The sequence below is a fragment of the Euprymna scolopes genome, chromosome 28, assembly GCF_053919585.1.
Source record: "Euprymna scolopes isolate OS-2025 chromosome 28, ASM5391958v1, whole genome shotgun sequence".
NCBI classification, from domain to species: domain Eukaryota; kingdom Metazoa; phylum Mollusca; class Cephalopoda; order Sepiida; family Sepiolidae; genus Euprymna; species Euprymna scolopes.
This window is the reverse complement of record NC_136509.1, coordinates 2,394,283-2,407,994: the sequence shown is the minus strand read 5'-3', so window position 1 is coordinate 2,407,994 and position 13,712 is coordinate 2,394,283. Positions and strand designations below refer to the sequence as shown.

The window sequence follows — 13,712 nt, the reverse complement described above, 5'->3', positions numbered from 1 at the left end:
CCGATTAAAACCAAATCGAATATGTTTGAACTTTTTCGAATAATGACAAACAGTGGGGAACTGTGCAAAGCGAATGGAATAGCATCTCCTCTTCGTAGTGTTCCACATTAGTTGAGAACATATCTAAAAGGATTGATCTTTTTAAAAAATCAAAAGGGAGGGCGATTCCATACTAAGCATTTATTAATCTAAATCTCTTGTTCTGTGTTATTAGTCTCGTTTAAGTTTCCTTGTTCAATTGTTCATGATTCAATATAGCTTTTAGTGCAATAAAATGTATAAAGTTTGTTAGGCCCATTTTTTTTTTTTTTTGCTCACGAGTATATATATATTTTTAAATGTGTCTTTACATAAGCAGTAATGTTGTTGCTATACAGTCATGAGCATGTTTCGGTCTTCTAGTATTTAATATCTAGAGACCTCTTCGAATTCGAAAGCGGAAATTTTAAGCAAAAACGGAAATCAACTTTCAGCAAAAGAAGGGTTTTCCGGTTTTTTTTTTTTTTTTTTTTTTTGTAACCGGTTCATGGGGGAGAAGGTTCAGCTGTGCGGAGAACAAGGTTGATTAGGTGCGAATTTGTTAGTTTTTTTTTATTTTCCTATTTGTTCATTTACTTATTTACTCGTGCTTTATTTATTCATTTTCATGGTGGTGTTAGGGAATAGAGTTTGCACGGTTAGAGGGTTGAGAAGTTAGGTTCTAAAGCCAGAGCTATGTAGATGTTATCTTAAACAAGCAGGAGGTTTACTTGTCTTTTGCCCACTGAGACTCTTAAGGATGTATATATATATATATATATATATATATATATATATATATATATATATATATATATATACTAGCTGGAAGCCAGTGTTGCCCGATTGTGCAATATGCTTAAACATGACATTTAATTTATGAAGATTGCGTATGTATTAATATAGAATCAGTTCTCTATTATAATGTCATTCATCAGGTTTCGTCTGTGCTTGTTTACAATATCACGTCAGATGATATTTGGATTTGACAGTGAATGCCCTGGAAAAATCACATCTAGCTAATGTTTAGTGTTAAAATATAAAATCGAAGAAATAGTTTGCGGTAATTTACAATGGTTCCTATTCTTGTAACGTAAATTGGGCGGATTAATAAGAGAAAATTAAAAAACAATGGTGAGGTACACCTGGGCTTGAATAGGGGATCATCCGATGTGTAGTCGAATGTTCTTGCACTAAGCTATGTCTTCAGAATATTATGAATCTGTTTTTTAAGAAGATATCATTTATTAAAATTTTCTTTTCTACTTTACGGAGTAACGTAAAATATTCCCCAGTAAAATAATTTTTTACGTATAAGAGAGAAAAGCATTTTTCAAGATGGGTTTTTTTTTTCGATTTTCGATACTTATCAAACAAGATGGGATTTTCTCGATTATCAAATGAATTTCTGTACAAAACACGAACACTGATAGACGTATAAATTAGCTTTGTGTGAAATTTGTAAAAGATAAACTCAGCCGTTTCGGAACTCACACGCACATACGCAAACTGACTTTTATATATATATATATATATATATATATATATATATATATATATATATATATATATATATATACAGAGGGGGATAGAGAGAAAGAAAATTAAAATTGTAGGTTGAATTTAACAATCAAAATTTATTGTTCGACTGAATACTCCAAAAAACAATTTACAAAGTCCTTATTTCGCGGAGTTTCAAAGAATGCTATTCTTGTTATACTTCTCATCAGAGGACATAAAGAATTCAGCAAATTATATTTGTAGCAATGCTAGAATATTTTAGTTATGGCATTATGTGAAACCGCAATTTATTGTAGTTATAAATTGCCAAGAAAAGAAGTGAAAAAATGTTGGATATGTAAAAAAATATAAAAACAAACCGCGCATATTATGTGCGGTTTGTTTTTATATTTTTTCTTTTTCTTATAATAAGCTCTACTCTCTATTGCGTATTGAGCTTTTATATTCGGTTGGGATTAACTTTTCTATATATAAATACTGTTATTTATATTAGTTTGAAGTTTACCATTGTGTATATCAGGTAAACACTACATCCCTTTTATTTCATTACTATAGATATACAGAGTGACCCAAAAAAACAGAGAACATTCAATTGTTTTTATGAGCATTTTACAGTCAATGGAGAAAAAAAAAGCCAAAGACCCTAGTGTTTTGATGTGATGTTTTGAATATAATAAACTAGTTATGATCAAAGTTTCATTTCATTCGGACAATAAGAAACGGGGCCTAATTAGAATTGGGTCTCGTTTTTTGGAGTCACCCTGTATATATATATATATATATATATATATATATATATATATATATACTCGGGGTTTTTTATATTCAAAAGTAATGTACTAATGAATTCAACCAGGTTGTTAGATAGTGCTCAATAAAATGAGCTGATAATACTTGTTTATTGTAATATAAACATGCTCACATCCCGCTGCTACAAATAGCCACTTGTTTCAATCAAACAACAGATATCATCAGGCAGCGACTTGACTATTCAAAAGTTCAATGAATAATGGATTTTTATTTTAGGTGCGAACTCTTTAAAAGTTGGAGTTAAAAAACTTAAAACACAGAACTTTAATTATAAAATGTAAAGAGGGAGGGGCAATTTAAATAAAGTTAAAAGATTACAATTTTTTTCTCTCTATTTTCTTTTTTTTCTCTCTATTTTCTTTTTCTATTTCTTTCTCTATTCCTTTTTTTTTTCTTCTCAATCACTCTCTCTCCATTGTAATCTTTTAACTTTATTTAAATTGCCCCTCCCTCTTTACATTTTATAATTAAAGTTCTGTGTTTTAAGTTTTTTAACTCCAACTTTTAAAGAGTTCGCACCTAAAATAAAAATCCATTATTCATTGAACTTTTGAATAGTCAAGTCGCTGCCTGATGATATCTGTTGTTTGATTGAAACAAGTGGCTATTTGTAGCAGCGGGATGTGAGCATGTTTATATAACAATAAACAAGTATATATATATATATATATATATATATATATATATATATATATATATACGTGTGTGTGTGTTGTTATTGTTGTTGTTTTGTAAAATATGTTGCTTTTTTCAAATATATTTCACTCTTTGTGCATGCAAATTCTTTTTGTTTAGAACCTTAATATGTGTTAAACATATAAAAGAATAACAGTAAAGTTACAGTTTAACATCCAAATATTTTTCATGCAAAATAGTTTCTGCAGCATGTTAAAATTTCCATACACTTTTTTACAGATCCGTTTTTATGCAGAAACAAACACACTATGTTGAGTTTTCTATGAACTGTTTTCTTCATTCCGCATTATTTTGTCATGCATTTTTTCCATCTAAGCAAAGGCTTTATTTTATTGAAGAGTATGTGCACAAGAGACGATATAGACATAATAATAACCGTTCGTTTCTGCATAACGAAAAGGTTTGTCAAATATGCACTCGAATTTTAAAATGCCTTGCATGAAAAATAAATATTTGAATCTGAGAATGTAGGTATACTGTTATTCTTATATATATATATATATATATATATATATTCCAAGTTGAATATATATATATACATATACTCCTATAAATTGTAGGCTTTTTGTGTGTTGATTTCATATTAAAACCCCTTTTACTATTTATTTAAAAAGAAAATGCAACTTTGTTATATATGGTCGTAGAATTACATTAATCTGCAAAATATCCAGATAATTTGCATACTCTTTTGAACATTTATTTTTATTAATTCCCTTGAAGTTTTTTCGGTTTTCTTATGGGATGATCATCTTTAGTTAACTATTACGTGTGATTATATTTATGCAGATATTCTACATGATTTATACTTGCATAATATTTGCGTAAAAAGGTTATAGTAAACACAAACTTCTTTTTTATATATATTCGTGCATGCGTACATATATTTGTTTAAAACATTTTGACCACTAAACTCCTCTGTCAGTGTTTGATCTACAGACATCAAACTTAATTTATAGGGTATTCGAACTCATACGAAACTTTATATTTGAGTTTTACCCGGGGAAAATAGGTGCAAAAGTGTGAACATTAAAATAATGAAATTTGCTAGGTCAAAGTTTAACGACGACATTACGAATATGCATGCGTAACGTAATAGCTATTGGTTCATGTTTTAAATTTTAGCCTTACAACAAACATGTCTTCATAGCTCAGGCATTAACGTCAAAGGAAACGTTAAACCATAAGCTAAAATTTTCTCGATGGTGACGTACAAGTCATGTTTTTTCATACAATCGAAATCCGTGTCTATGTGGCTAAAGTTTTAAAACTCAACTTCACTCATGTTCGATGTTTTTTTTATTTAATTATTAAATTTTAAAACTTAAATGCTGTCAGATCAAAATTCAGATCCCCCCCTTTTTTTCATCGTCTTCTAATATTGTCTTTCCAAATCATAATAACCACGTCTGTTTAAGTCTGACGAACTTGCTGGATCGCAAATACGATCCGGTCGCAGAAACATGTGTAACTAAAACAGATAAAACGGTAATAAAACATATATATTTGCTCTGCAATAGTATTCTTTAGGTTTTTACTAATTACCAGTTTTGCTAGATATATATATATATATATATATATTAATTTTATTTATACAAACATTAATGGCTACATATGTGCATACATGTTTCTGTAATCACCCACGTTGGGGGATTACGTCTTCAGTCCAAGAATTACCGTCGAAAATCTTTCAACGGTAATTCTTGGCCTGAAGACGTAATCCCCCAACGTGGGTGATTACAGAAACATGTATGCACATATGTAGCCATTAATGTTTGTATAAATAAAATTAATATACCTGCTCTGTTCACTCATTGAGCACTATTTTGGTAGACACATGTTGTTTCATTGGATGTACTTCTAGGAAACTAAACTCTACTGGCTATATATATATATATATATATATATATATATATATATATATATATATATATGTATATATATATATATATATATATATATATATGGGGGGTATTTTATTTGTTTTTGTTTTTGCGATACGTTATGGAAAAGGATGTGTGTGCGTGTATTTAATCAGCATTCTTCCTTTAAGCCTATTTCATTATATATGGACAATTTCTGTACATTCTTATCGTTTCTAATGAGTTTTCTTGTTTCTGGCAATAATTCACCGATAAAATCGCCACAGTCGCGTTTTTACTCGAGTACTTTCTGATCCGTCCAGAGCCATCATCATGCATAATTATCCATAAATATGCTAGGATATTTATAGAGTTGATATCTCACAGGAAATCACATGTAATTAAGTATAGCATTACGTGTTGTCATTTAATATCATCACTATTATTGAAATTTCGTTTTGTTGTTAGTTGTTTTAATTTAATGGGTACAGATTCTAAAATATGAAGTTTTTTCTTGTTCATAGTTCATAGACGAACTGAAAGCACTTGTACCCCCTCGACGTAAATACACCCGACAAATCTGACAAGCAGCTAAATCCCAACCTACACAGTAGATATCTCTAAATGAAAGAGAGTTTTCTACTCCAGTAGTTTATTCGCCAGAACCCCTAGACTTTGGACTTCCCTTTACCTGTACTGATATGCAAAAGTTCGAGTGTAACGTGAACCGACATCTTGCTGTCCAACTCCCCACATAGTACCCCTATAGAGTATGTCATTGATAGTAGCCCCCTACATCAAAGTGGTAATGTGCCTTGTTTGGGGCGAAAATGTAATTTTTTTTTAAATGTGTTCAAGGTTAGATTTGTTATTTATTTTCGACATTTAGAGCGGAGTTAATAATGTTGGCTATTCAGGTGTTTGGTAATTGCGCCATTGTCAGAAAAGTGCATGCCTCATCTCTTCGAGAAGTCCATGGTAGTGAAATCTATGTCTATGTTTTTATCTTCCCTGTGAGAGATGCAGTCTCTCCAATGGTATTCGAATTCATGTACTAGGTGTTTCCTGTCTAAAGCCCGATTTTGACCAAAGTTAACATCTTACCCAGCCTAACAAAACGAATGCATTTAAGAAGTTCTATTACCACACTAGCCGGAAATTTCGACATATAAAATTCACATAAGCTTCTTTGATATGACAGGGGCGCTTCCGAAATGAATGTTTCTCTTTAGAGCACGAGTGAAGTATGATACTTGACTTTTGCATATTAACTTTAATTCAAGCTATTATATATATATAAAAATAATTTTATAAAATCAACAGTAGATTGTCTACAGTGCAATGTAGACTATAACGTTATGTGAATTAAGTGACTGCGAGAGACATGTAAGCTTTCTCCGGGTGTACGGTGATGGGCCCCAAACTAGAGCAGTCAATCAATCGATTTGATTGAGAAAAAAAGAACGATTTCATCGATTTCGTTGACAATAAAAATATGGGAGTGTGAAACATTTTTTGATCATCATTTAATCCCAGGCAACGTTCGATCGCCCTGCTAGTATTATATAGAATACAAAAGAAAAATAAATAAACGAAAGAATAGGAAACTGAATCAATACAAGTAAATAATAGCATATGACACAAAAACCAAATAAAAACATAAATAAATTATATAAATAAATAATCTTACTAAATGCATACAATGACAACAGGAAGTTCGGCAAATTCACGGACGCGACTACAGTATTGGAACCCGTATTCACAGCAAGCCACGGATGTGAACATCACACTCCATCCGGCGATCGTTTTCAGCTATTAGAGTTCGAGCTATGCACACGTAACCGCTAATAAAGTTTATACTAAAAAAGAAATAATTAAATTAAAAATAGGTAGTAAATAATGATTTTGATGATAATGAAAGCAAGAAACTTTTTGCATTAATATATGTAGATTTTATAATGATAAAACCATTAAAATTAATAGTTACTAATGAATTCCCTGCTTGGCGCTAACCTATTTCCGTTTCAATGACAACGCATTGCTTTAACGATTACGACTTTAACGATCACAACTGTCGTTTCCGCTGTTTAACCTTAGATACGCATTAACTATCATCTTAATTTTAATTCCATAATAATAATAATAATAATAATAATAATAATAATAATAATAATAATAATAATAATAATAATTTGAGTACAGAAACTAGTCCACATGCTTGACAAATTCTAACTGAGCAAATATAAACTGCGGTAGTAATGAAACAAAAGGGTGCAGCCAAGAGAACTAGTACACAAAAAGTGAAATGTGCTATTCCCCTTTTTTCTTATCAGCCTCCCTTTCCCTCCCACCCCCTAAATAAATGGTGTCAGCATGCCGAGAACTGCTCGAAATAGTCGAAGGGTCAAGGAGGATGGAAAGACTGAGGAGAGAAAGTACTAACAAACCTCTAATGGATGAGTGCAAAGAGGATTGGACCCTTGGGGAGGCTTGAAGTCCAATGGGCGCTACCAAACAGAAATTAATGGTAAACGGTTGTTGCGATAACAAAAGAGATGCAAAGTATTGGAAATCCGGAGAGAACTGTTCTCACTCAGACTGCAGGGTACATCACAAATTGTTCTGAAATTATTTCATGATGGTTTGTGTGAAAACTCTTTAGTGGGTGAATAATAATAATAATAATAATAATAATAATAATAATAATAATAATAATAATAATAATAATAATAATAAGCCAAGTAGAGTAAAGGAGAAAGGAAAGACCAAGGAGATAGCCTTGACCAGACCTCCGCTGGATAAGTGCGAAGAGATCTGGGACCTTGGGGAGGCTTATTGTCACTCAAATTCCAGTGAAGACAAATGGCTGCTGCCAACGAGAAATCAATGGCAAGCAGCTGTTACAATAATGCAAATTTATTTGGAAATTTTATCGAAAGAGGTGGAGAGTACTGGAAATTTGGGGAGACTTGTTGTCACTCAGCTTCGAGAGAACACTACAGGCTGTTTTCAATGAGAGATCTTTGATGACCTGTGTGAAAGCTCCTTGTGAGCCAATAATAATAATAATAATAATAATAATAATAATAATAATAATAATAGCAACAACAACAACACCAACAACAACAATAATAATAATAATAATAATAATGATAATAATAATAGCAACAACAACATCAACAACAATAATAATAATAATAATAGCAACAACAACGACAACATCAACAACAACAACAACATCAACAACAATAATAATAATAATAATAATAATAATAATAATAATAATAATAATAATAATAATAATAATAATAATAATTATATGAGCAGGAAAGTATCTCCTCTAATTTCAGGTATCAAAATAATAATGAAATACAGAGCAGCCAAACTATGTATAAAAAGGTAAAAACCCAAAGGAATGGATGGACGACGAAAGAGAATCGGCTGTTAATGGAATCCTCTTATAGACGTCATCCAAAAGAATACGGTTATCAGAAACGGATGAAAGCGTTGTGGGACATGTCCAGTGAATAGCATACAACTGAACAAAGAATTTCAAACTAAGCACGACTTATTCTCAGAAGCGGAAGGATTTCTAATTTAGAACTACTCGAAATACAACAAAGGATAAATGATGAAAAAGACACGGATACGAGCCTCACTGGAATCTCGCACATGAAAAATCCACGCGTTGATGACCAGCAAAATGTGAACATAGTAAATAGTGAAACAACGGAACTAAACGGGAATGAAACAGAAGTAATCCGTTTCACTTCTGAAGTAATCCGTTTCGGCTTTCCGTTAATATCAGTTATCAGCTTCTTAGTTTATTTTTTGTAGACTTGTATATAATCGTGTTATTTTTTTCCATTTCGTCCTCCAGATAATATCGGGTCATCTCATAGGGCCCCGAAACTGTGCGTATTCTCTCTTGACGACCCGACAGAATTTAAAAATTTAATTTCTGCTTGTTTTTATACTAATGTGATATCCCCATTCCCACTATCTTTGAAATTTCATGGCTTTCAAACAACACTGCATTTGATAAACATTCGGACTTAGTTCTTTAAGTCTAAAATCTCCGCACTGATTCACGTTTCAATCAACTATCCATAATATTATTAACTCACTCAATAATAGCGTGGTCGCTATCTTGTAGTCTACAGCCATGTTACAAAAAGGTTAACGATACTTAGCAATCGAGATCCCCCACATTTCCAAACAAATTAACACTAGCTACCATCATTATACGCTTCTTCGGTGTTATATTGCCTGAAATATGATGTTTCTGAAATGTTTTAGATGAGGATTGGTTATTCATATTATTTGGGTTGTTCGGACTACTGTTCTCATCTTGAATGTGATTTTCACAATATTTTGGTCGATGTTACCTTCGACCTTCTTCAGGTGTATTTTGTCGAACTCGGCAATTTGGACACCATTTCAAACGGAATCCTTTATTTACTTCACGGGGGTAATATGCTCTTGTTCTGTCAGCCATGACTGGATAGAGGTTTTAAGTAATTCACAATTGTAATTTCTGCTGCCCACAATGAGAATTGAACCTTCAACCTTCAGGAGAAGGTCACTTTTAAAATTGACGTTTCACAGTACTCTAAACACTGCGCCACAGGTCCCTGCAAATTACTTAAGGCCCTTTATCCAGTTATGGCTGACAGAACAAGAGCATGCTACTCCGGTGAAGTAAATAAAAGGTTGCGTTCAAAATTCCGTCCTGGGCTCGACAGAAACATTCCCGGGTCCAGCAAGATACACCTGAAGAATGTCGAAGGTTACATCGGCTGAAACGTTATAAAAATCACACTCAAGATGAGAACAGCAGTCCGATAGATCCAAATAATATGAGTTGAAATATGTTCTATGACAGACATTCCAAACTAAACAATTTTTGATTTTCTCAAATGATTATTGATACAGATGTACATTTATTTCGCAGCACTTTCGAATGCAACTTATTATTGTTTTGTTTTTTTTCTTTCTACATTACCAAACAGGTTCCCGTTCGACTGGTGGTGGAGCAGGTGGACGCATAGCTGTTTCCGCCCGAGGAAAGACATTTGATGGCCATTTTACCGCATATGGTGGGAATTCTGAACTTGCTTGCGGCGGAGCCGGTACCATTTATAAAGAGGACATCGCTTTACATTTCTCAACCCTAACGATAGACAACCGTCCCTGCCAAAAACCAACAGTCAAGGTATTAAATGTTATTCTAGGCAGGAATCGCCTGTGTACGCTAGACGCTTATATAAATATACATGAGGTTATATTTCTCTTTTACAAGGCTTAAGGATATTAGAGGTCGTTTTGAATATTAATGTTTTTTGTTTTGTTTGTTTTTTTAATACAGATGACTCCGAGATCTTCTGCCAAATCTCATTAATCCCCATCAGCAGTTTATCTTTCTACTTTTCCTGGCCCCTAAAATCAACAGAGACCATTTCTATAATTACCCGGTCCCTGGTGATTTTTTGATGGGAGTTTAGTTCTGTGCAGTCCTAGGAGGTCCACCCTCCCAGGCCTTACCTTCTCTCTTTGAGAAGGGGTCAGTTTATTGCTAATCGTCTAAGGCGCCCTCACCGGGGAATGCCGAGGTGGCTGCTCAGGCACTTTTTTGCAGGTCAGTGTGCCTCTCCTCTGGATTGCTGACTTTCCGAGGCTGGTTTCTAAGTTCTTGCAATGGCAAGGAACTAACCGATGCTTATCAACGAACTTTTTATTTTGAAGCATGTATATATTTTTAATCTGTCGATAATTTGAGCATTAACAAATATGAAATGTGCTCTGGTTTACTCATAGCACTTGTGTTCTCGACGTACGTACTGTCGATTAACCAGACACGTTGAAAATCCCCCTCCTTCACTGTTGAGGGTCCTAGATGCCGGAAATCTTTATACTCTAATAGTTTCTTCCTTCTGAGTGCTTGACTTGGGAATATCCTCCGTTCCCTGCTTTCCTGACTATACTAACTGTAGCAGTATAAATGTAATGTGAACAAACATCTCGCTGCTCAACTCCCCGTAGTCCTCCTATAAACACGATCCCAAATAGTAGCCCCTTACATCTAAGTCCCCACTTATCTAGGCCGGAAGGCCACTCGAGGATAAGGGTTAATAAATGTAAAGTGATAGTATAGTACGCGTTAATCGTGTAAATTGGGTAGAATTTGATTATTTATGGGGATGGCTCAACAAGAATTTGTTTATATTGGATTTGAAGGCTATCATGTTGTATTCAACCAGGTAGCACGCCAGCGGAGCAGTGTTCCACAAACGGACATTTCTAAATCGAAATGTAGATTCCATGAACAAATCTTCTTTCTTAGAAGTGCACGCCTGTGGAAGTCTTTTCCGTTTGCCTGTTTCCCACCTGACTACAACTTGGATGTCTTCAAGTCCAGCATAAACAAGTTCCTGATGAATCGCCCCCTTAAGTAAGACTCAGATCGCCAATACTAAAGATTACTACGATATTGTCCCATTGATTACTGTTTTATAATTGAGCATTCATATACTGTTTTAACCAAAACCAAGATTTCAAAGAATAGGTTGATAGCAACAAATAGTGTATTTCATTGTTAGTTACAATTGTTTCAAAACTATTCGGATAAATCCAAACATTATGCCGTTTGAAAATTTTCACAAGAACAGCCTTTCTTCAGACTTATTGAATGAAAAACTATTTAACAATAAAACATTATGGAAATCATTTCCCTTAAAAGGAACAGAAAACAAGCAAACCTATTTTACCTCTATCGCATCCTTGCAAAGTATTTTTTAAATACTTTGCAAGGATGCCATTGAGGTAAAAATATCCGCCTGATAGTATGGGACTCGGACCTTGGATTAACCACTAAGGAGGCTGTCCTATTAGCAGGTGCAAAGTACTAGGGCTGCTGTATTGCCATTTGGTGAATGCATTCTGGACCATGCAGTAGCTTCTGGTGGGGCCTCTCGATGCCATATTAGGGGGTAATTACCCATTAATATGGCATCTTACGGCTTTAACTTATCATGTTCTACAAAAACAAAAAATTTCTTCGTTTCTTTTTTTCTCTTAATTTCCCGCTCTGTCCTGCTCGAAGCAAGTCTGACGACCTAATCCACAAATTCCAAAACTCCATCATGTCAAGTTTCAAGAAAAAATACACGATTAAACTCGGATCTCCAACTTCCAACGTAGACCCCATCTACCATGTCACTTTCTCCAATATCAGGGGTCTACGTTCTTACCTTCCAGAGGTTTAAACCCAATTACAGGAGACTAAACCATACCTATTATTTCTAAGCGAAACTGACATTGGACAGATTATTTCCCTAGATGCGTTCGTAATTAAAGGATACTTTAACTTACTTTCCAAATCTGACCCCCAAGATCGCCATAGGTATGGAATATGTGCCTATATTAAAGTTGGCTTTCCATGTGGTAGAGACATCTCCAGAGAAGATCCTAATTTACCCTATATGTGCTTCAGGGTTGCACTTGCTCACACTACTGCATTTATATTTACTCTCTATCGCCCCCACAGCTAATTATTCTCAATGCATATTCATCTGCGATTACAGTGTTTTGATTTTGTTTGGTTATCAATGATAAACTTTTGAATAGGAAACGATAGAACTGGATTAAATTATTAAATTTTATCATTTATTAAATATAATCGCATTTAATATAACGTATGTTTTATTATAAAACTTTATCTTTTCCAGCCTTTATTATCTTCGTTCAACTTAAACCAAATTTTAAAATTAGATGGAGGACGAACTTGGATTACCACAAATGGAAATCCATCCTGGACACTAGATGAACTGGTCCTCTTAAACGGAGCTCATGTCGCAATTGAACCTACAGTCAACTCGTTCAACTTGATCCTTAAATCCGTTACGGGAAGTACTACTCTAAGTCCATCCGATTTCGGCTCAATTCATGTGGGCCCATCTCATATTGTCACCGTGCAACAGTCGACTTTCTCCATTCCATTTAATTTCCATGTTTATGAGAAAGGAGAACTCAAGTTACCGTCGTCCAGCATTTTGTTTCGCACACATAATTCAGTCAATGGTACCGTCAGCCGGGTTCAAGATCTCGTCATTAACGGTGGAAGTCTCACATACAACATGCGAGCACAGAATATCAATTCAGTTGCTGACCCTGAAGTACAGCTTGGTTTTAATTCATTGACTATAAAATCCGGTGCTGAGATGAGACTTCTTGGAGATTCACATTACACCATAAATACCAAGAACTTTACTATTGAATCTCTTGGAGAATTCCTTGCAATTAATATATCTGTGATATCCAATTGGTTCCAGATTGATGAAGGTGGACATTTAAATTTGGACTCTAAAAGCAAAATCAGCAGTGGACAAGGTGAGACTTTATTATTATTATTATTATTATTATTATTATTATTATTATTATTATGATTATTATTATTATTATTATTATTATTATTATACTTCTTCTTTTGCTGTTGTTGTTTTCGCTGCAATAGTATATATATATATATATATATATATATATATATATATATATATATTTCGTTCACGTTGTAAATTATTTGTCGAACGTAACTTAAAAATGAAACTCTATTCTTCGACACATGTGAACATACAAAATTCGAAGCGGCTGTAATGACGGGCTTGTCAGCGGCCATTTTATAATAGGGAGTAGGTGCAAGCTTAGAGTTTAGAGTTTGTTCACTTTGTGGTGTTGTTAATCGTCCACGTAATAAACTCTTTTATATATATATTATGGCTCTCACGCCTTAACATGCATATCATGGCGCAA

General features: G+C 33.6%; 1 protein-coding gene across 1 annotated transcript in view; it reads left to right on the top strand.

The window, feature by feature from the left end:
• LOC145249431 (uncharacterized) overlaps positions 1–13,712 on the top strand; it is a 911,941-nt gene that overhangs the window by 551,848 nt on the left and 346,381 nt on the right. Inside the window, exons 71-72 of the mRNA XM_080110989.1 lie at positions 9,917–10,119; positions 12,632–13,292. Coding sequence (XP_079967115.1) covers positions 9,917–10,119; positions 12,632–13,292 — 864 coding nt within the window. The remainder of the gene's footprint in view (positions 1–9,916; positions 10,120–12,631; positions 13,293–13,712) is intronic.